This window comes from Mirounga angustirostris, unplaced genomic scaffold (assembly GCF_029215605.1).
Source record: "Mirounga angustirostris isolate CCGP_5_RB_7025 unplaced genomic scaffold, mMirAng1.0.hap1 SCAF_14, whole genome shotgun sequence".
NCBI lineage: Eukaryota > Metazoa > Chordata > Mammalia > Carnivora > Phocidae > Mirounga > Mirounga angustirostris.
Window position 1 is genome coordinate 16190161 of NW_026991722.1, and position 23913 is coordinate 16214073.

A 23913-nucleotide genomic window follows, 5' to 3' on the forward strand; every position below is an offset into this window, starting at 1 on the left:
CAGTCAGTTGCATCTGACTGTATGCCTTAGTAATCTGAACCATCTGCCTCCCTATATTAAGGAGTTCATCTCTTTAATCCAGCTTACAGCCCGCAAACCACTCTTCTCTATCATCATGCCCTTGATTAGATGAGGCCGTGCAAAGTCCTCTTCTCTTAAGTGCATTGCTGTCGTTGGGGATATTTGGAGATTTTGTCTTTTTTTCTCTCTCTCTTCTTCACGTTTCATCTGAGTTTTGGTTTTATTTTTCTGGGGGCAGAAACCATGGCTTTCTTCATGAAAACTATGATAAGTAACCAGGTAAAGAATTTAGGATTCGGTGGCGGGTCTGAAGAAAAAAAAGAAGAAGGAGGCACATCGGATCCTGCAGCAGCTCAAGGGATGACTAGAGAGGAGTATGAGGAATATCAGAAGCAAATGATTGAGGAGAAGTGAGTACCCGCGGCTCCCTTTCCCTCTCAGAACCAAAAGAAATGAATTCTGGCCATACCTTCTTCAGCTCCCCGACCTCTTTTGCTTTGCTGTTTAGATGCATGTTCTTGTGCTGCTTGCTTCTGACCTTAGGAACGTGTGTTCTGCTCCATGAACCATCTCCTCGCCGCAGCAGGTACCATGTCCTGCTTGTAGGGATGGTGGCAAGAGACAATGAACGAATCTATATGTCGTTCTAAAAGCGGCTTAACACTTTTTCTGGTCTAGGTTCATTTCAGTTAACCTCGGTTGAAATGTTCAAATGAACAATGGTGAGCCTAACTCTACAGTCTTCCCCAAACTCACCCTCCTAGCACATAGAAAGGTTTCAAACTCAAGAATTCAGATTTTGCACCTGGAAGAGGGCCTCGAAGCGCACACCATGCAATCTTTTTTCTCTTACGTGTGCGAAAACCCTAGAAAGCACAACAAGAGGATTAGGTCATAAGACTCGGCTTCACAAAAACTGTGAATAAATTTGTGGGCTGTTTATTATGGAAATTTTAAAGGTACAGAAAATAGAACAGTATAATGAACACCCATATAAACCTATGAATAAAGTCACAGTTAACATGTTGTATTTGCTTATAGATGGTTAGTTGGGTGGATGGATGGATGGATGGATGGATGGATGGATGGATGGATGGATAGATAGATAGATAGATAGATAGATAGATAGATAGATAGATAGATAGAGGCATTTTTAAATAAGTGTAAAGTTAAAGTAAATACATCATGGTACTTCACCCCTAAATACTTCAGCAATGTACCTCCAAGAAATAAGAACATTCTCCTGGCTACATAAGGACATTCTCCTGACTATGTAAAATAAAAACAAAACATCAGTAACAGTTGGGCATTGTGGAATATGACTATCACCCACAATTTTTCACTGCTGCAGACTGATCTTTAATCTATATGTAATTTTTTAGATTTTAAGGTAGAATAACTTGTCTTTTTTTTTTTAAGACTTTATTTATTTATTTGACAGAGAGATAGTGAGAGAGGGAACACAAGCAGGGGGAGTGGGAGAGGGAGAAGCAGGCTTCCCGCTGAGCAGGGAGCCTGATGCGGGGCTCGATCCCAGGACCCTGGGATCATGACCTGAGCCGAAGGCAGACGCTTAACGACTGAGCCACCCAGGCGCCCTAAGAGTCTTTTCATAACAATGAAGAATTGAAGCCTCAATCTTGAGGTTAAATGTTCATCGTTTTTTTTTAAGTATTAATTAAAAGTATTTCTCGGGGCACTTGGATGGTTCATTTGGTAGAGCATGCGACTCTTGATCTCGGGGTTTTGAGTTCAAGCCCCATTTTGGGCATGGTGCCTACTTTAAAAAAAAAAAAAAGCATTTCTCATTTAATAAGAGTATTTCTTTTTGCCATCATGGCTCTTTTGCTAATGATCAATTACATAAGAGTGGCCTAAGTCCTATTGCTAAGATGATTATAAGTGAAAGGTTGATGACCTGGAGGAAACTAAGAAAGTACAAAGGCTTACATTTAATGGAAACTTTGTCTATTGTATTTTCTCTGAAAGAAATTGTAGCTTATAAACTACCTAGAATGTATTACACTTGGCTCTGCAGTCAATTAAAGTCAGTTTAAAAAATAAATACAACTGCACACATGATGTTGGTGCTAAAATAAAACACAGGCAAAAGAAACAGCATCCCTTGCATATAAGCTAGTTTCTCCTAGGGCTTGTAAACAAACAAACAAAAAACAAGTATAATGAGGAAACAAGCAGAATGATAGCACCAAATGTTCTCAGCTCAAGTGAGCGAATAAAAAGAAACTGGCCAGAAATTTAGACTATACATCTGATTGTGTAAAATATCATATAAGAGGTCCAAGCAATACATCTGCTCACAGATACGGCATCTGTTTGATTAACTAATGTCCTAATTTTCCCTGACTTTATATCTGGATAGATCAAAGGCCAGAATGCCCAAATGGTGTGGTCAATCAGTGGATTGGGTTATTTGCCAACTACTTGGCTGTGTGTGTGTTGGCAGGGGGGGTGGGGGGGTGGGGGGTGGGTGTGTGTGAATGTTATCAATTTATGTAGTCACCCAATTTAAGAAATAGTAGCAGGGCAATGGGGTCAGCCTGCTTCTGGCAAGAGGCATGACTTCCAGTTTGTTGCTTGAGTTTTCAATAGCTTCATCACCTAGAATGCAACAACAGTCCATTGATCCCTCCATTTTTCTCAATAATAGTAAAATGTCCCTTTACCTTAGTTATGGTACAATAACTGCTATCATACCATTTGTTATTTGAACTTTTTTTTTAAAGATTTTATTTATTCATGAGAGACAGAGAGGGGGGGGTGCAGAGGGAGAAGCAGGCTCCCAAGGAGCAAGGGAGCCCAATGCAGGACTCGATCCCAGGACCCCAGGATCATGACCTGAGCCGAAGGCAGACGCCCAACCATCTGAGCCACCCAGGCATCCCTGTTACTTGAACTTTGATATGCATCACAGAACTGAACATAAAAGCTAAAATTATAAAGCATAGAAAAAAAAACCTTTGCAACTTGAAAGTAGGCAAAGATTTCTTAAACATGACTCTGAAAGCAATAACCATAAAATTTTAAAATATGTAGACTTTATCAAAGTTGAAAATTCTTGTACGTCAAAAGACACCATTAAGAGAATACTTACGGGGCACCTGGGTGGCTCAGTCAGTTAAGCGTCTGCCTTCGGCTCAGGTCATGGTCCCAGGGTCCTGGGATCAAGTCCTGCATTGGGCTCCCTGCTCAGTGGGGAGCCTGCTTCTCCCTCTGCCTGCCATTCCCCCTGCTTATGCTCTCTCTCTCTGTCTATCTCTGACAAATAAAAAAAAGAGAGAGAGAGAGAATACTTATAGGCAGGTCACAGACTGAAAGAAAATATTCGCAAAACATGCCTGACAAAGGACTGGGATCTAGAATATATACAGAATTTCTACAACTCAATAATAAAAGCAAAAAAAAAAAGGGCAAAAAGCGTTGAACAAGTACTTCATAAAGATACACAAACGGCCGGCCAATTAGTACATGAAAAAACCCATCTGATATTATTAGTCATCATGGAAATGAAAATTAAAATCAGACTAAGGTACCACTACACACAGCAGAATGGCTAAAATTAAAAAGACATAATACCAAATGTTGGCCAAAATGTGGAACAACTTAAGAATTTTTTTTCCATTTGATGAGACATCAGATGGTACAGCCACTTGGGAAGAAGTCAGGCTGTTTCTTATAAAACTAAACTCACTCAACCAAATTACCCTGCAACTCAGTGGTGCCATGCCTAGATATTTACCGCAGAGAACTGAACATGTATGTCCACAAAAAGACTTAGACAAAAGTATTCATAGCAACTTCATTGACAGTGGCCCTGAATGGGAAATAGTCCAAGTCCATCCACGGGCGAATGAATAAACAAGCATGACATATTCATACAGGACAATGCACTCAGTAATAATAAAAAGGAACAAACCACTGATAAATAACACCACCTGGATAAATCTCAAAAGTTTTTTATGCTGAGTAAAAGAAGACTTATACAAAAGAATGTGTAGGTTATGGTTCCATTTATAGAAAGTTCTAGAACAGTCACAACCAATCTCTGGAGGATAAAGGACAGTGACTGGGAAGCAGGTGTTAACTGGGCATGGAGAAGAGAGAAATTTCTCAGGTGATAGTACCGTTTTTCGTTATCTTAATAGGGGTTTGGGTTACACACAGAAACGGAACCAATAGGAGAAAGACATACACGTATGTGTATGTGTATATACGTGTACAGGAGATTGATTATAAGGATTGGCTCATGTGATTACGGAGGCTGAGAAGTCCCGCTATCTGCTGTCTGCAAGCTGGAGGCCCAGGAAAGTTGCTGGTGTCTTTCTCAACCAGAAGGCTGATGGTGTAAGTCCTAGCCAAGGGCTGAAGATTGAGATCTCAGCTCCAGCAGACAGGCAAAGAGAGAATTCCCCCTTCCTCTCTGCCTTTTCTTTTTAGTCAAGACCTCAATGGATTGGATGCTGCCCACCCACACCAGGAGGGCAATCTGCTTTATTCAGTCCATTGATTCAAGGGCTAATCTCATTTGGAAACACCCTCCCAGACACACCCAGAAATCATGTTTAATCTGGGCACCCTGCATCCCAGTCAAGTCACCACATAAAATTAACCAGCACAGTACATGGAAGCTCTGTGCGTTGAATTGTACACAGATTTTACTTCAAAAGAAAAAAAAGAGCCGCAAACAAGTACGTCTCTGTAGCGAATGGCATTCGTGTTGAAGTGTTTGGGGGAAAGAGTATTGGTGTCTACAACTTTGAAATACTTCAAAAGATAAGGCGGATAAATGAATGCATAGAGAGAAAGGTATGTGATAAAACATGTACAGTAAGACGCTAATTGTAGAATCTAGATGTTGAGTATGTGGGTTTCACTGTAAAATTCTTCCAACTTTTCTGTATGTTTAAAATTTTTCGTAGTAAAATACTGGGGAGAAAAGATCTGCTTCTGCCTAAGTCCTGGGTCACTGATCTCTTAGGCAAGTCACTTACTCTGTTTCGCTCTCCAAATCCAGAAGATGGGCCAGTGTTATCTGGTGCTTATTCTGGGCCTGACCTTGGCAGCGGCGGGGGGGCAGGCAGGGCACTCAGGGGGCGCCTGTGCTCAGGGCCCCGGGCACAGTAGTTTAATCTGCTCGCTTCAGATCGGCCCCTCCTTCAGGCAGCCTTCTGTGTGGTGGTGAAGAGGATTTCTTTTTTTTTTTTTTTTTTAAAGATTTTATTTATTTATTTGAGAGAGAGACAGAATGAGAGACAGAGAGCATGAGAGGGAGGAGGGTCAGAGGGAGAAGCAGACTCCTTGCCAAGCAGGGAGCCCGATGCGGGACTCGATCCCGGGACTCCAGGATCATGACCTGAGCCGAAGGCAGTTGCTTAACCAACTGAGCCACCCAGGCGCCCTGAAGAGGATTTCAAACCGTGAAGTTAAGAAACAGAAACCAATTTAGCCACCTGAAAAATGAAAACGGAATTTATTTTAATGCAAATAATCCTTCATGCAACGATGCTTCACGAAACCCCTCAGCAGAAACCCCACCAGGCCAGACACCTGGGAGTGGCTCAGTCGTTTAAGGGTCCGGCTCTTGATTTTGGTTCAGGTCCTGATCTCAGGGTCGTGAGATCTAGGCCTGTGTCAGGCTCCATTTGCTTGAGATTCTCTCTCTGCCCCTCCCCACCACTGGCTCACACTCTCTCTCCATAAATAAATAATTTGGGGTGCCTGGGTGGCTCAGTCATTAAGAGTCTACCTTTGGCTCAGGTCATAATCCCGGGAGCCTGGGATTGAGCCCCACATCAGGCTCCCTGCTCTGCGGAAAGCCTGTTTCTCCCTCTCCCACTCCCCCTGCTTGTGTTCCTGCTCTCGCTGTCTCTCTCTCTCTGTCAAATAAATAAATAAAATCTTTAATAAATAAATAAATAAATAAATAATTTAAGTATTAAAAAAAAAAGAAAAGAAAACCCACCAGGCCTCACAGGGGCCTAACCTAGGAACCAGAATAATGTGGCAAGCCAGCCGTGAGCTCCTTCTTGGCTCTTGCCGTCACTCCTGTCCCCAGTATGGCTGCTTTTTGTTCCTGCCTCTCAGCTGTCACCGCTCCTCACCGTGCCACCCTGACCCCGTGGCCTGGGGAACATGGCAGCCTACGGCCTCCAAGTCCACCTTTCCCAGTGAATGTCTGTCTTTCTTGGTCCCGGTCCCAAACTCTCAGAGAAAGGATTTCATGTACCCAGCTGGGGCCAGTCTAGTACAGCCAGAGGGCAGGGCTGTGTGTATAAATGGAGGCCCCCGTAATGCACCTGCCCCAAAGGTTGTCTGCTCCTGCCTCGGTCACTGTGAGCAGGGGAGTCCATTTCAACCCAGCCTAACCCTGAGTCCAATTAGGTCATCCCCAGAGCATTATGGAAATCTACCCTACCCCGTTTGGGGGTGCCTCCTTCCAAACAGGGAACGGAACGCTGTACCAAAATTGGGGCCCGGAGGGGGTGACAATGAAGGGAAACAGCTTTCTCTACATCCCTAAATACCATGTGCCTCTAAAGGACCCCCCAGCCCTGGATGCTCTGACCCTGTTTTCACTTCACTAAGAATCATTCAGGAAACTTGTTAAAAACATAGCTTCCGTTCATCCGCCCCCAGGGGTTCTGATGAGTCAGTCTGAGATCACACCCAGGAAGCTGCATTCTTACCCAGCTGGGTATTATCCCCTGGGACTCTGATGTTTGTGGCCCCAGGTTCTATTTAGAGCAACCCTGGGAGGTCAACTATATACTAGGAATAGTCACTCTGCCCCTCCCTGGGCTGCATCCTAAGGAGATTCCCAGAACCAAGCCATCTCTGGGATTTAGGGGAACAGGAGACAGGAGAACGACGGAAAGAGAGGCAGGTGTCTGGGGACGTAGGAAGCTTTATCCCAGTGTCCGGCTCCTCTGTGCAGGGACTGGAATGTCCTCTACCCTCTAAGTCCTTTGATCCCTTATTCTATTCTTTTACTTTTAGGATGGAAAGAGATGCTGCATTTACACAAAAAAAGGCAGAGAGGGCATGCCTCAGAGTTCATCTCAGAGAAAAGTACAGACTCCCGAAGGTGAGACGCTCTTAATACAGTAAACATCCTATTTAATTTCTTAAATAATAGAAAATGGGGAATGTTTGATTATCAGCAAAGGGTCACACTTAAGAATACACACACACACACCACATGCACACACATATACACACACGTATATTTGTCTTAATCTTAATTGAGGCATTTGATGTAGTGAAAAGAACATTGAACTAGTTCATAAAAACTAGAGTCCAGTCATTTAACCTCTATGAACTTGCATTTTCTCTCAACCAAATGGAGTTAATACCTGTAAGTGACAGTTTAATGTGCGTTTCTGTAAAGCCCCTAGAACTTCTATGTGTAACTACACAGGGAGGAAATCATCACAGCTGGCATTTAGTATCACGCACCAGGCACTGTTCGAACGGCTTCGGACATAGCAATTCCTTGAATCCTTCCCAACAGCCCTCTCAGGTATTCTATCACCACCTCCGCTTGATGGTAGAGGAAGCAGAAGCGAGAGAAAGTAAGTCCCTCCTGCCAAAGGCCAGGGAGGGCAGAACCCAGGGTCTTAACTCCCCCCATACTTTGCCTGTATTTCAAAAGAGCAATCGGCTCCTTCTTTATGGAGACACTGTTGTGGCGATGGCCATCCCCTGGCATCATCCATCCATCCATCTCGGTGCTGGCGGAGAGAACGAACACCTGTAGGCTCTGGTCAGGCAGCTGGTTTGCCGAGGGGAAGAGGAGGTGTTGATATGTGACGGTGGGGCTCAGAAGCTCTCGTCCTGTGGGTCCCCTACGGACTTCAGAAGCTACCAGCACTAAACAAGGGGACACAGCCCCACCCAGTGCTGAAGTCACCAAAGAGTGCAATAGCCCCAACCTGTGGGAGAGCCTCCCCTCCCTAAGATGCCCCAGGACCCGGGTTCTGGTCTCAGAGAGGAGAGGAAAACTCACAGTGAAGGTTAAACATTTTCACTGCGACTCATGAATTTTGAGATGAAGGGCTTTGCTTTTTGCCTCCCTTATTCTGGTTTAATGCTTTTTCCCATTGGCCACTTGGGAACACGGTCCCTTCCACTCCCATCGTCTGGTGGATTCCCCAAAGCTCCCTGGGATGGGTCCAGCTGTCTTTAGGAGAACTGGGTTTCAATTCTGCTGCAACCTCAGATGGCTCTTTAATATATCTGAGCCTCAGTTTCCTCGTCTGTAAAACAGAGACAGCGGCGTCACCAAGTCTTTGTCTGAGGTACCATAATGTAAAGAACCTAGTACAGTGCCTGACTGATGGAGCTCAGTAGATGACAATTCTTATTTTTCCCGTGGTTCTGTCTATGCCCAGAAGTCTTCTTTCTTCATAATAACAGCCAGGGGTCTCGAAGACCTGGAGTAAACACACCGATCTGTGTCAACAAGGCAACAACTCGAGGTCGAGAACATGAGCTTTTATTTTCTTCGTAATGAGGGCCCCACATCTTGCTCTTTTCCAGAACCTCAGGGGTGAACCCCTCAAGGCTCAGCAGCAGGGCTTTGATGGTCTTCAAAGAAAAAAGAACCCAAATTTCGGAGTCAAGCTATCCTTTGGGACTGGAGCCTTTCCAACAGAAGCTATAAAAAGAGGAAAGAATTATAGCCACCAAATGTGCACATTCAGATCCTCCCCGGAGATGATCAGGCCCAAGGGAGGGGCAGGGACTATGTCTGCATAGGCTAAGTCTCCCTAAAGCCAGCTGGGGGTGCGGTGGAGGGAGCGTGAAAAGGTCAACCAATTGTTGACAGTGGGGCCCAGCATCTCTCATTGCATGATTTCCCAGTGCTCATCAGCCCCTTTCCCCATAGCTACTTCAAATGCCTAATGCATGTGAGACCTCACCTGAGTTTTTCTTGGACCCTGAAAAAGAACTTTGAGTTCATCTAAGAACCTAACGCCACTGCCTCTTTTTAGACACGAGGAAACTGCAGCCTGAAGGGTTAGGGAGCTTTGCAAAAAGCCACAGCTACTGACTGATAGAACCAGGATGGGAACGTAAGCTTCTCAACCACGAAAAAGAGGGACTTCTTCACAAAAGGATTTAAACGCTGCTCCCTATGGCCCCGAGGTCTCTGCAATTTCTACTCCGTGTTCAAGGTGTCCCAAAAGTTTGAGTCCAGTTTTGAGCTCTTTGTGGCTTCATAGATAATTTTTTTCCCAAAGATTTTATTTATTTATTTGACAGAGAGAGACACAGTGAGAGAGGGAACACAAGCAGGGGGAGTGGGAGAGGGAGAAGCAGGCCTCCCGCGGAGCAGGGAGCCCGATGCGGGACTCGATCCCAGGACCCTGAGCCGAAGGCAGACGCTTAACGACTGAGCCACCCAGGCGCCCTCTCTTTGTGGCCTCAACCTGCAGGAAGACTCTGGGGACCACCTGTACGGCTGGGGATTTCAGTGACGTGGTGCAGAATCCCACTCCAAAACCCAGCAGGCACGTGGCTTCTCCCGCTCCGGGGTGGTCTGCCGGCTTCGCCCCAGCCCTGGGAGCCGCTGCGAACTTCCCAAACACAAGCCAAGCAGACAGATGAGAGTATCACTTGAAAGCGTTCTGCCCTTGAGCCGTCACTGCAGTTGGCTTTCAGGCAGAGGCCTCCCAGGCGTCCTTTTATATCATGGCTGCATTTTGTAAAAATGGATTGATTCCACACGGTGCTTCCCGGATTGGCCTGTGGTGTGAATGGTAAAAATACTAACAGATACAAATACCCGCTTTTCATACAGCACGTACAAATTAGGGAAATTCTAACCCAATTACACGATCCACAAAATGGTTATTAATAGAAAGTGTATCATAAAAAAAAGACCAGCGGGCTCCCATTCCACTCTGTCTACTTCTCACCAGATGTGGCTAAGGGCCCAGCCGCACGGCAGCACCTTGCCCGTGAAGTCCCCCCCACCCTTGGGCAACCCCTCTGCCTCCCGGGGCTGTTACAGGTGTTCTCCTCCCCTCCCGCCCGCCTCGTCTAGGCTCTGCGCACAGCGGGCCTTCAAAGCCCCCAGGCCCAGAAGGTTGCACTGGGGGACAGACGCATTTCCCAGGCCAAGAGCAGCCCCCACTCCTGCCCGGGCTTCTGTGTGCAGCCCGCGGGGCAGGGACAGGATCGGCTCCCTCGCGCCCCCTGCTGTCCCTAGACGCGCACGGCAGCCGCAGGGAAGTAACGGGCGCGCCGCGGTTCTCCGTTCTTCCGTGGGGCCTGGGGGTTGCAGCCCGGACGGTGATGGCGGGAACAGAAAGAAATGTCTGGACGTGATCTTTTTTTTTTTTTTTTTGGAAGTCTATTCGTTTGCTGCGAAGGACCAGATTGTGCATTGTATTGTAAAGCAGCTGCCGTGCCGGCGACCCGGGAAAGATCTGGAGGGCCCTCCTAGGAGCGGCTGTCGCCAACAGGAGGTGGCCGCGCCCGCGAGGGCCGGGTGGGGACAGGCCGGGAGGGGAGCGTCAGAGCAGCAGGACCCTCCCATGCTGTGCCAGGACGGAGAGCTAGAAAGCAAACCGGGGTGAGCTGTCTCCACAGCGAGCAGGATGGAGGGAGATTTTGAAAGGCCAGTAATTGAGGACCAGGGAAGGCATTGGAATATTCGGCCCCAAGAGGGGATGACTTTGGGGAAATGACCACTATGGGGACAGTCTTTCCCTGGGCCTTGAAAGCCATGCTTTGATTCTCGTACTGTACCAAACCAGCTTACCTGGAGGGGCCCATGCTGCTGGCTACACGGACCTGTATGTAACTCTTAGGGGTTTCTTTGATTATACAGAAGGACTCCTCACAGTGGAATCCCTAGAAGGCCTTCCGAAAACCACAATGGGACTTGAACCCGTAGGTCTTCATCTCCTCGATGCTCCCTTAAGGAGCAAGGAGGCCCTGGAAGGTCAGGCCGTGCCCAGGGGCCTCGCTGTGATTGGGAAAGTTCAAGGCCATGGCCGTAAGTCCAGAGACCCCAGAGAAAGGAATGAGGGGCCGGCAGCCAGAGCTACACCCCTAGAGTGGGGGCTGGGGGTGCTGACAGAGGAACTGTGAGGCCGGAGATGGGGCAACAGATTCCCAAATCATTACATATATCCTCTTGGTGGGGCTTGGCATCTTGATTACTTCACTTATTTATAAGATTACTTATTTGATTGCTGCCTTTGAAAATGGCCATCCTGGGTTGTGTGTGTGTGCGTGTGTGTGTATCATTGAACCATAAAAAAAGGAAATCTTGCCATTTGCAACAACATAGACCTTGAGGGTATCATCCTAAGTGAAATAAGTCAGACAAAGAAAGACAATACTGTATGATCTCACTTGTATGTGGAATCTTAAAAAGAAGAAGTAGTCAGACACAGAGAAGAGACTAGTGGTTGCCAGAGGTGGGGGTGGGTGGTGAAAAGGGTGAAGAGGGCCAAAAGGGACAAACTTCCAGGTGTAAGATAAATAAGTCCTGAGGATATATGTAAGGCATGGCGACTATTAAAAAAGGTCATCAAAAGACACTGGTAGGACAAATCATATTGTCATTAACAGTTAGCCTCAACATCGGAATGGGCGGGGTCATCTGAGGAGCATGCCCACTGCCCCTCCTCGCAACTGTCCAAGCTCTCCTTCTGGGGCAGGTGTGGGTTCCTGGGCTGCCCCCGGGCTTTGGCTCCCCTAGTCTGAATGGTCTTTCTATTTTTATTAAACTTATTTTTTATAGACATAAAAAAGCACATCAATGCATAATCATAAAACTCATTGAAATCAAGGGACTTGCCCAAGCTCACAAAGCTTACTGTGCCAACAGGGCCTCCAGCCTCCTGATTCTTCACCCAGCACTCTCTATGCCCCACTGTCCCTACACCCTCTCTCAACTGTATCTCCATCCAGGATGGTCGACTCGAGAACGAACACAACTGTCTAACAAGAAAACAGTGCTGGGCAGAAAGCAAAGGGTCACCAGGCCCTTCCTTGGGCTCCTCATAACCACCTTTCCCTCCCCTCAAGGTTTGCAGACTTCTAAGCCCTCTGTTGTCTTATCAAGTGCCTATTGGGTAAGCAGCCGTACTAATGGTATTAGCAGTCCACGGGGAGTTGGACACATTCACCATGTCCTCCAGCTAACGAGGGATGACCCCCTGGGTGCCTCATTCACAATTCCCCGGGGTCACCGGCAGCCACACAACCAGCAGGAGGCGGTTCTGGGCCCTTCCCCTTACCGAGGCCCAACGGAGAGCAGATTTGAGGAAAATGTCTTCCCGGGAGCTGTCAGGTCTAATGAGGATAACTATGTCACATTTTGGAATGAGAACTGTACTTTCTAAAGAAATTATTTGGCTGGTGTTCCCCGTGAAAGAGTTTCACTGATTGCTGACCGGGGAAAGGAAATCTGGACTCGGGAAAGGAGCAATTTGGGCCCAGCCCTCTAGGGAACAGTAAAAGCCTCCTCTCCCAGTTCATCCTTCACTGTTTATGACAACACTATTTATTATACCCGTGTCTTTGGATGACCCCTTTTAATTGCAGTAATCACATAAGGAGTCCAATAAGGAAGGATCTGGGAAACTGTGCGCATGTCCACGCGGTGTGGATTTCCTCTGGCTTTGGAGTCGCAGGTACCCGGAGGACTCAAGGCACCTAAGGGAATCCATGATGCTCACGTTAGGATTGGGTCTGGCTCCGCTGATCAGCCCCTGCCCTGTGTCCTCCCCGTTTCCTCTCCGTGTCTCTCCTTTATAAAGAAGGTCAAATGTCTCCCCACGAAAACAAGCAGATAGCACTTTCGGAGTAGACATGCTTCTCTAGGTACCTTCCCAAAGTGACCGGCTCCCATTACTGCCCCACTGACGCCTACCTCCTTCCAGTGCTGGGTAGTCCTGCTCAACACCGTGACCGTCGTGACCGTCACCTCCTCCTGAAGCCCTCTCTCTCTCCTCGGCTTCTGGGTCTCATTTGCCCGGAACTGTTCCTCCTGTGTCTCCTTCATGGCCTACCCTCCCCGGGTGCTGCCCCCAGATTTTGGAATATTGCAGGCCTGCTCTTTTTCCCACTGAATCTGCACACTCTGCCCTTGGGTGGGGGAGGGAGGGCATCGTGCTGTCACTCTCAGCTGCCTCACACGTGTGGATGACTCTCAGACATACACCCGCAGCCCCCATAATCTCCCTATGGTTCCTGCTGCATCTGCCTCTTCTTGGGCACCTCATAGCTCTTCTCCAGAACAGACTGGCTCGTTTCCCCCAAAACCTGCTCCTCCTGTAGGCCCCATTTCCAGGGATGCCCACCCCCACCCCAGCCTGTCCCCACCCTGCCAAGGCTGGCGGCCGGAAGTCACCCTTGACTCTTCCCTCCTCCTCCAGCCTCACACCCAGTAAATCATCAAGTCACCCTCATGTCACCTCCTACATAATTCTCAACTCATCCCCAAGTGCAGGACTCATCTTACCACAACAGCTCATCAGTGGCTTTTCCACTTGAGTCTTGCTACCCTCAAAATTGCAGAGTGAGGTTTCCAAAGTGCAAATCTGATCCTGTTTATCCCCTGTTTAAAAACAAAACAAAACAAAAAGGCTGATCATAACTTCTGAGAATAAAGCCGTGATGTGGCTCCTATCTTTCCAGTCTCATCTCTTGCTACTCCTTGCTTGGACTGGACCTTCCTCCTGCTTTGCTCCCTACATTCTGCTCTCCGTGGCCCCTTTTCTTCCCGGAAGATTTTGGTCTAGTGCCACTTCTTACAGAACCTTCTGTGACCCTCTTCTTCCCACCGCCCTTCATGCTCCCATAATCCCGAAGTGCATGTCTCATGGTATCTGACCACCGTGAATATTCTTGCCTGCTGGATCTGTGCTCTTTAACAAAGGGGCTGAGGTGTTCATCATTGTCTTCGGTGACTTGCACAGGGCCTGACATCTAGAAAGTGTGCACGCATGTGCGTCCACACACACACAAAACGGTTGCTGAATGTTGGATGTTACTAGGAAAAGAAAAAAAAACAAAAAAACACCCAAAGAGCAAAGTATCAAAAACAGCAGAAAGATTTTATCTGCTGTGAGAGTTATGTTAAAATAAATTTTCAGAGAGAGACCAAGTCTGGATTAGACGTTATAACTGTGTACGTGAAGTCCGAAGGTGATTTTATAGCATAACTAAAATGTCGTATTTCTTCAAATAGAGGAAGTAATACGTTTTAAGTCAAGCCACAAGATTCTTTCTAAAAACAAATGTGCCCCTCTCCCTAGCCAATTCAAAATGTATATGTAAGTCAAGCCAAATTAATAAGAGAAAACAGTTCCACAATGAACCCTAATCCTATTACCGGAATTGTCAATCTAGGTTAGTCATTGAAAAATGATGTTGTGCCCCCTGCCGAGCTATATGATTTAGTTACACCTGGTGTTTGTCTGCTGTATTAGGGGCATCATTCATGTTGAATAAAGAGGAAGATAGAAGAAAATCTACCAGTGGGGTTGTCTTTAAACGTGTCACATTGAAAGCTCCCTTAGAACAGAATTTAAAAGTTGCCTCTTGAAAAAAGATCTGATTCTGTGGACATTTCTTTGCTGGCCTCCTTCAGATGCAGAGCTCTTGGGCCACCCAGCAGGGTCCCAGACCCTGGAACCTCCTGCTCTGGAGCAGCTGTTTCTGGTGGCAGAGCTGGAGGCCATCGGGGGCCCGTCAGGGGCCTTCCCTTCCTTCTCCCCCCCGTCCTGTCCCAGTTCAGTTTGCTCCTTCTACTCCTGCCCCTGAAAGAGCCATGCACTGGATGTCCTGAGGGGACCTGGGGAAGGGGAGAGAGAGCCCCGGGACGCCGGGACGCCGGGGCGGTGGTCCTCAGCCACGCGGGCAATCTCACCGAGTCCTCACGACCGCTGCTTAAGGTAGGTCGGTATTATTTCTCCTTCACAGATAAGGACACTGGCTGGGAGGGGGAGAGGAGGAGGAGCTTCCCAAGGTCACGCCGCCTGTAAATGTCAAGGCCAGATAGGACCCCAAGCCGATCGGACCCCACTGGCCACATTCTCCTGCTAGCCCCCGTGGCGGTGCGGGCTGCTCACCCCCAAACAAGCTGAATGACAGCTACGCAAGTCTCAGGACCCCGGCTTCCTCCTCTGGAAAACAAGAGGCTTGGATAGTGACCTCCACGGGCTTCTCGAGCCCCTCTGCCGTGCCTTTGCGAAGGAAAGAAGTGGGAGATGTACGCAGCTGGTATCTAGAGATCCTCACTCCTCCTGGGTCCTGTGCATGTGCACGCTCTCAACCGAAGAAGTCAGATCCACACCCTCTGTCCAAGTAGCTGATGGGGGGAGAACAAGGTGGTGAAGCAGACATTGCTGGGAGCAAGCCCCAGACGAGGGCCTCCACACTGCTCAGCTCTAGAATCACTTGGAAAGCTTTTAAACAATTCGATTGCCTGGGCCCCTGCCACAGACCATCGGAGCTTGCCTCGCTCCTACTCTGGCCTCAATACCCCTTTATCTTTGGCAAAGCAGGCCATGCTCTCTTTTACCTGCTGGTGGGGGGGGGGGGGTGTAGACTGGCTGTGTTCTTTTTTTTTTAAGATTTTTTTTTTTTAAGATTTTATTTATTTATTTGAGAGAGAGAGAGCACATGAGAGGGGGGAGGGTCAGAGGGAGAAGCAGGCTCCCCGCCGAGCAGGGAGCCCGATGCGGGACTCGATCCAGGGACTCCAGGATCATGACCTGAGCCGAAAGCAGTCGCTTAACCAACTGAGCCACCCAGGCGCCCAAGATTTTATTAATTTGACAGATAGAGACATAGTGAGAGAGAGAGCACAAGCGGGGGAGTGGGAGAGGGAGAAGCAGGCTTCCCGCTGAGCAGGGCGACCGATGCAGGACTCGATCCCAGGACCCCGGGATCATGACCTGAGTCGAAGGCAGATGCTTAACGACTGAGCCACCCAGCTGCCCCGACTGGCTGTTCTTTTATCTCTCCCCCTCCACGTCTCATAGGTTCCTGTGGGACAGGAACCAGGGGTGGCTGTCACCCTCCCTAGAAGCCAGTGCAGCCCCCTACTCATACAGAGGACAGTGAGAAATGGTTTGTCCTCTCAAACAGGGAAACATCTGATGTTAGATCAATGCGTCAGAGTCAAAGAAATCCATTAATCTAGCTGTTTGGTATCATGTAGACCAAAACTAAATAAACAAACCAAAACCCAAATAAAATCTGCCTAGAATCCAGCAAGCTGGTATTTGTAGCACAGCAAGGTTGATTGACTCGGACCCTAACAAGTGGTGAATGCTGAGCTTTTTGACAGAATAGCCGTCTGAGATATGATCGTTTTACAGCCTATCTCGAGGTGGGTACAACATGAAGGCCAGTTTGTCAAAATCTAGGGCTCAGACCGTGGGAATCCAGGGTCGTGCTTACTCTTCAGTGAAAGGTCAGAAATCAGTCACAAGGAATAACCAGAGCAGAGTGCGGGGCTATTTAAATAATGGGGCATTCAGCGCAGGCAATGAAGATTATAAATCTGGTTAAAAACCAAGAGATTAAAACTGATTCTGGTCAGCCGGCATAAAAATAATTAGCTCTTAACTGCATTAAACAATATCCCAAATTGATAAGATTTCTAGAAACGAGAAGACCTCTGAGACTGAGCCTCTAGGAATAAAGGGCAGCTGTCGGGGCCCCTAACTATATGCAGGCTCACCTCCTCCCTCCCTCATTCTCGCCTCCCTTCATTCACACTGCGCTCCCCAGGGCTAAGCCTCCCTGCCTCCCTGGAGCTGAGTCAGGTTGTCTGTAACCGCACTCGAATCTGGGGGTGTGCTAAGGCATACTGCCTTCCTTGATGTGTGGACCGTGTCCAAACATCCCTGGTCTCCCCTACCTGACTTGTCAGTGGGAGTGGGCCGCAGAAAGTGTGCTCGAGACGTTCGCTGTGTGGATTGCAGACAAGGTCCCGCGGGCAGGGAGGTTGGGGAGACCAGGGGACGAGGCTTCGCATGGGCCACCGTCTACACTTCATTGATTCTTCTTCGTGGCTTGCTCCATCCTGGATCTTTCTCTCAAGGGCAATACTCTCCCACGCTCTGTGTCACTGTCTGTACCGTTTTAATCGCAGGGACCCTTTGAGCAGGGATGGTAACAGCGATCTGCCCTTTGTTTCTCAAAAATATGAATAACCACAGCCACGTTTGTCCAGGGCTTAGAAGCTTACAAGACCATCTGAGAGCATGTCTCCTTCCACCTGCTTGGGAATCCTCCCTCTGGGCATCGGAAGCGTAAGGTGACTTGCCAAACAAAGGTCATGCAGAGGCCAAATGACAAAGCCAGGACCCGAACCCGGGTCTTTGACTGCCGCATGCCGCCTCCGCGGGGGAACAGTCTGAGTCAGCTGCAGAAGGCTATAAAAAGCCCAGACCCCTTTTTACAAACAGGACCCTTGCCCTTGGCCTGTCCTGGGTCTGGGGCCAGCTCACATGCTTAGGACCCAGTGCTAATGAGGCTGGGGCCCAGGTTTGGTCCCAAAGAGCTTCATTTCGTCCTCTAGCTGCTCACTGGCCCTGTCTGGTTGTCTTGCCCTTAGTCGAAGGGACCCACAGCACAAGTTGCAGCCCAGGGAAATGGGTTCCTGTGCTAGGTCCTCATCTGAAGCAATGGTGCTGCTGATGGACGGTCAGTGGCATTGTCCTTCTAGAAGGAGGGTGACTATAGGACTCTGGCCATAGCCAATGATGACACTGAATACTGCCTTCAGACTGGACAGCTGGAGCCACTTGCCTTGGGCCCCGTGCTTTAGAAGGCTCCCCTCTGTCCTGGGCCGCATTCCTTCACATGGGGGTGAAAAGTCTACAGGGCCAAAGGGACAGGCCTGCACAGAGCCTATGACCCTCTTCTAGACCACACTCTGGCTGCCCAGGGCCCCGAATTCCCTGCCTAAATGTATTCTGAGACTGCTCAGGCCTCTTCACCGGGCCGGTGCCCCTGGGAGTTCAGTGAGTCCTGCTAAGCCTCAGGAGGCGGGCAGGGGGTCTGTATACATAAGGTTCCCAGGGAGGGACAGACCCCGGGGTGGGGGGTGGGGTGGGGAAGAGGGCTGGTCATGAACCTGGGCCATCGTCTGGGTCCCACAAACATGGAAGTGGGATGACAAAGGGTAAGGGAGGCCTGGTAGATGTCTCCCAGAATTGAGGATCTAGTGCCGAAAAGGAAATGAACAGGCCCAGCCTGCCAGGAACGTGATTCTGGAGTGAAATCGGGGGCTGTTTCTAGGCCAGAGGTGAAGGTATACAGAAAGCAAGGCCTCTTGATCAGGCTGACCACCATGTGCAAGAGTCATGATTATCCAGCGCAAATCCCCAGCCCACCACTGAGGGTTATTCTACTTCTGAGCAGCCACTGGGGATTGACTGCTTAATGTACTCCAAATAATGCAGATGTCATCTAATTAATCCTTCACAACTCTAAGGCTAATAATAGAATCCCAATTTATAGGTAAGGAAATAAAGCTCAGAGAGGTTGTGTAAGGTGTCCAAGGTCACACAGCGTGTAAGTGGTGGCGGCAACCTTCGCACTCAGGCCATGATTCTCAAGCCGACACTGGACTCCCAGGGTGCTGGTCCACCGGCCGTGGCAAGTAAGTCAGTAGCTACGACAATAGAGCTCTTTACAGCAAAGCAGACCTGCACATTTAAGGATTGGGAAGGCTGTTGTCGTCCCTGATGACAGGCTCATAGAATCATTCAATAAGAGTTTACTGTCTGTGTCTGCATGCCAGACACTCTGCTGGGTTCGGAGCCTTGCAGATGAGTCAGCTACAGTCCTGTCTTCAAGGAAAGGGGAGCCGGGGTTCTTAAACTTAAACCTTAGGAGGGCTCGCTAAGTCCAAGATTGCTGGGCCCACCCTCCCAGCTTCTGAGTCAGCAGGTCGGGGTGAGGTCTGAGGATGTGTGTTTCCAACAAGGCCCCAGGAGACGCCGATGCTGCTGGCCTGGGGGACCCCACTTTGAGACACACTTTGGTAAAAGTGCCAATCAAGAGCCCCTCGGTGAGTTGTAAGGCAAAGTGGAACCCCACCGCTCTCCCTTCCCTAGGCAAGTGGAATGAGGAGAAAGTAAACTTGAAACTCCTCCTTGAAGGAGGAACGGTTCCAAAGCTTCCCCAGAGGCAGCATGCTGACCTGCGGGGTGAAGGGGAGGCAGGGGAGCATCGCCCTCGTGAGCGGCCCAACTCTCTGAGCTCCAGCTGGCTGGCCCAGCACCCCTCTAGCTGCCTGTCCCTCCAGGCTACTCCTTTGGTTTTGACTCCGGTGACATCCACAGAGATCTTATTTCCAACCAGAGGGGCGGGGAGGGAGGGCCAGAATTCCCAGGAATGCCTTTTCAAATCATCATTTATTTCGGGGTGCGTAAGAGAGGGGAGATGTCCTGCGTCGACAGGAACTGAGAATTGCCAGGCTGATGACCTGCCTTTCCTCTCCTCCCCGCAAAATTGCCCAGAGGATGATCAGCAAGAAAGGCAACCTCTAGGGTAGGTAAATAAAAAATAGAGAGATGGAGGGTTGGCTGGGAGCCCCTGCGGATTAACTAACTAATTAATCCCCACAAGAGTTTGACGAGGAACTAATTAATCCATTAAGCGCTTTGAGGGGCCAAGGCCTGGCCGAGTGCAAGGAGAGGCTTCTCTCCCTTGGGAGGCTGCGGTGGAGAGTAGCCCTTCCCAGGGGCCTTCCGGGAGGGCATGTGTGAGGATCGTACCCCCCAAAAGGGGTACGTCTCCCCCCGCATGGGAATCCTGCCACTACATGACCCTGCAGCCAGGCTTGTTGTCCTTCTGCCCAGAGAACCAAAAGAAGGAACTCTGGGGGGAGCCACGTGGCTCTAGAGCTGGAGAAGGCCGGGAGATCCACTTTACAGATGGAGAATAGTGTCCACCTTACTCTGACGTGCTCTTTGGACCCAGAGACAACCGATGTTTGTTGATAGCCATTTCTTCTCAGCACCCAGGCAAGGGGAATTAATATTTTCCTGTAGGTGTTGACTTTAACTCCACCTGGGCACTCAGCAGGTGTCAAGATCTTTCTAAAATCAAATCAATGAGGGTCTGATTAAGACTAAGTGATCGCTTTATCTCTACGTGAATTTTCACACACTTTGGTCACAGCACATCGAGGTGGGTGATCCCCAAAGCCTGCTGAGATCTTTCCGACCCTTTGTTTTTCTGACGTTCTGTAATCTTCTGGGCCCCTGGAGCGCTGTTTGCCTCCTGTTACAACCTGATCTCAGAAATCATCTGATGCAGCCACCTGGGAATATAAACTACCCTTACCTTTCCCAGAGAAAGGTTTTTTTAGAAAGGGAGTGGGGAAGGAGGAGCAGAGGGAGAGAGAGGATCTTAAGCTGGGTGTGGAGCCCGATGTGGGGCTCGATCTTCACAACCCTGAGATCATCAGGTCATGACCTGAGCCAAAATCAAGAATCAGACACTGAAGGGACTGAGCCACCCAGGCGCCCATCCCGGAGAAACTTCTTTAGATTCTTCTCTCTCGGCCCCGCAGCCAAAGGGATAAAGGAATGTCTAAGACCAGGCAGCATGCACTACGAAATTCTGGAACACTCTTGGAATCACAAAGTGAAATATGTAAGGGGCAGACTGTGGTGGGAGGAGCGCAGAAGGATGCTGGGTAGCAGCCCTGCCCCCGACGAGTCACTTAATAAACAAGCGCCCGTGCGGACTTGCTTCCAGGTGCGGGGCGTGCAAGGTTGAACTGGACATGATTCTGCACCCCACAAGGGGCCCCTGTCTAGTCGAAGGGAGGGAAGGGGCAAAGGTCAAGCAGAAGTTGCCATGGTGACTGAGCACGGTTGGCCCCTGTGAGCCCAGACTGCACCCTCCAGGTTGGGATCAGCGGGGGCCACTGAGTCACGGGCTGGGGCCGGTAGATGGCAAAGCTTGCAAAGCTGCCCTGAGGCGGAGTCTACAGTGTGATTCTCAAGCTTTGCTGGCAGGCAAGATGGGGATGGATTCTTTTTTTTAAAAAACCCATAGTGCTGAGCTCCGCCCAGGAGTTTCTGATTCAGTTGGTCTGGGGTGGGCCCAAGGATTTGTCTTTCTACCATGTTCCTAGATGCCTAATGCTGCTGGGCCCAGGCACCACACTTTGAGAACCACCTTTGTAGAAAGTTCTGATCGGCCCGAGGTGCAGTGAATGAGGGGCATGTCAACCAGGACCTCCAGGCTCTGCACAGAGAGACAGCCGAGCGCACCATCCACGTCTTTCATCTCCACAGAGGATTTTGCCGCTATTTTTACTATCTGTTTGGTGGTTTGGTTGTTTGAGAGTGGTTTATCTCTTCTGTATTTGTGTTTTGCACAGAGTGAAATGGACGAGAACCAAATCCAGATGGCTGGAGACGATGTAGACTTGCCCGAAGATCTCCGGAAAATGGTAGATGAAGATCAAGAAGAGGAAGAAGACAAGGATTCTATTCTTGGGCATTTACAGAATCTCCAGAACATGGACTTGGATACCATAAAAGAAAAAGCCCAGGCCACCTTCACGGAAATGAAGCAGACGGCAGAGCAGAAATGTTCTGTGATGTGAGGGGCCAGGTGGGCTGGAGGAAGGAAGAGCGTCAAGATGGAGGTGACCACTCTCCTGAGGAGCATTTCCAGCAGCGTATACTTAAACATAATGAACACAGAACAAGCATGATGAGAAAGCTCTCCAGAAAGTAGACAACAACTTGATGTTCTAAATGTTCCTGGTAGAGCGCTTAGCTAGCACCTTGCAGTAGGAAACATACTTTCCTTTTAGTTACCAATGTGGCTCAGTGTGAAATTTCATCTGTGAGTGACAGAGAACACATTCCTGCTTGAAGATCTTCAGGACAGCCTCGAAGAAACGAAAGCAAAAGGCATTTCCTCTCTGACTTCCTTTCTTAAAGAGCAAGGTCTCACCCTCTCTAACCGTTAGCATGACTCCAGGTCCCTTGGAAAAAGATGTGGGAGGTCAGGGAGCCCACTGGGAACCCAGGCTGCAGTTCAAGGGCAAGCAAAGATCACACTGACTCTCACTCCTGGGCACCTTGACATGGCTGATACTCGAGTCCCCATCAGGTTTGGCACTTGGACAGTTCAAGGCCAAGGGGCAGTGGCGGGGATATGATGAGAAATGAAGATGAGGAATGAAGACAGAGAATGGACTTCACCAGCCCTTGGCATCATTCTAGAGGCCATGTGAAGAATGGATTGAGGGGGTGACCATAGAGGCGGGGCAACTAGGAAGGCTATGGCTCTTTCCACGTTCAGCATCATCACCTGTCATCTGTTGGTGATTGCCATGGCAACAAAGCAGGTGGACAAATAAAGAGCATTGAGAAGTTAAATCAATCTCACCGTGTGTGTGTGTGTGTGTCTCCCCCCGCCCCGCCCCCTGCTTTCTCTCGTCCTCTTCTCCCCGTCTTGCCTCCCCTACCTCTCCTTTGTTTTCCTCGCCTGTCCCTGCCCTCCCATGCCCTCTGCTGCAGACTAGCTTCCAGTAAATCATGGTGTCATTCTGTGCCCCAGTCTTCCAGGGGGTCCTGGATTTCCTTCTCTTAACACTTGCTCTCTTTCAAAGAGAATTGCTCAAAAGACTTAGAATATTTACCTCAGAAACATCTAGAGCTGTTTAACTAAAGCCAACCAAACCAAAACAAAATACTACCCTTTCGGTGAATCTGCTCATTGAATAAATAATGCTCAGGGCTCACCAGAGCGGAGGTGGGAGGGGCAGAGGGAGAAGGAGAAAGAGAATCTCAAGCAGACTCTGCTGAGCGTGGAGCCCACCAGGGGGCTCAATCTCATGACCCTGAGATCATGACCTGAGCCGAAAGCAAAGAGTTGGATGCTTATCCAACTGAGACACCCAGGCGCCCCCAAAGACAGCTTTTAACAAGAACTGCTCTATCAGAGGAAAGGAGAACTAAGACCAAACAGCGAGGGGCTAACCTGTTCTCTAACTCAGAGTTCCTGAATGTGTTCTAGAATGTCTAGAACACATGAAACATAAAGTTTCATGTTATGAAAATATGTAAATAAAACAAATCATTAGAGGTCCATGACCTATGATCCTTGAAAAAGTTTAGCCTCTCTTGGAAGTCCCTGGCAGAATATTGGAGTAATGGAGTAATTAGTCTTGAAGTCCACTGTCATAGTCCATCCTGGCTGCTATAATCAGATACAACAGACTGGGTGACTTATAAATAAAAAATGTTTATTTCTCATAGTTTGGGAGACTGGAAGGCTGAGATCAGGGTGCCATTATAGCTGGGTGAGGACCCTCTTCTGGGTTGTAGAATTCTTTTTTTTTTTTTAAAGATTTTTTACTTGACAGAGACACAGCGAGAGAGAGAACACAAGCAGGAGGAGTGGGAGAGGGAGAAGCAGGCTTCCCGCTAAGCAGGGAGCCCAATGTGGGGCTCGATCCCAGGACCCTGGGATCATGACCTGAGCCAAAGGCAGATGCTTAACGACTGAGCCACCCAGGCGCCCCTCTTTTTTTTTTTTAAAAAAAAGATTTTATTCATTTATTTGAGAGAGAGAAAGTGAGAGAGAGAACAAGAGGGGGGAGGGTCAGAGGGAGAAGCAGACTCCCCGCTGAGCAGGGAGCCAGATGTGGGGCTTGATCCCGGGACTCCAGGATCATGACCTGAGCCGAAGGCAGCCGCCTACCCAACTGAGCCACCCAGGCGCCCCCTGGGTTGTAGAATTCTCATTTTATCCTCTCACCATGGAAAGGGCAAGGGAGCTCTGTAGAGTCCCTTTAATAAGAGCACTCATCTCATTTATGGGGGCTCCACACTCATCACCTAATCACTTCCC

General features: G+C 48.9%; 1 protein-coding gene across 1 annotated transcript; it reads left to right on the forward strand.

Annotated features, from left to right (window-relative positions):
• The first annotated feature begins 264 nt into the window (after nt 1-264).
• Nucleotides 265-22431, forward strand: CPLX4 (complexin 4). Its single transcript, XM_045886618.3, has 3 exons — nt 265-431; nt 7039-7126; nt 21425-22431. The coding sequence occupies exons 1-3, from the start codon at nt 265-267 to the stop codon at nt 21650-21652; spliced, it is 483 nt and encodes a 160-aa protein (XP_045742574.1). The 3' UTR covers nt 21653-22431.
• Nucleotides 22432-23913: the final 1482 nt, after the last annotated feature.

Excerpts from the sequence above, each read along its gene's own strand:
- CPLX4 (XM_045886618.3), top strand. The coding sequence starts at position 265 with ATGGCTTTCTTCATGAAAACTATGATAAGTAACCAGGTAAAGAATTTA. Across the intron at positions 432-7,038 it reads AAGCAAATGATTGAGGAGAA|GATGGAAAGAGATGCTGCAT; the intron begins GTGAGTACCCGC and ends TTTTACTTTTAG. Across the intron at positions 7,127-21,424 it reads AAAAGTACAGACTCCCGAAG|AGTGAAATGGACGAGAACCA; the intron begins GTGAGACGCTCT and ends TGTTTTGCACAG.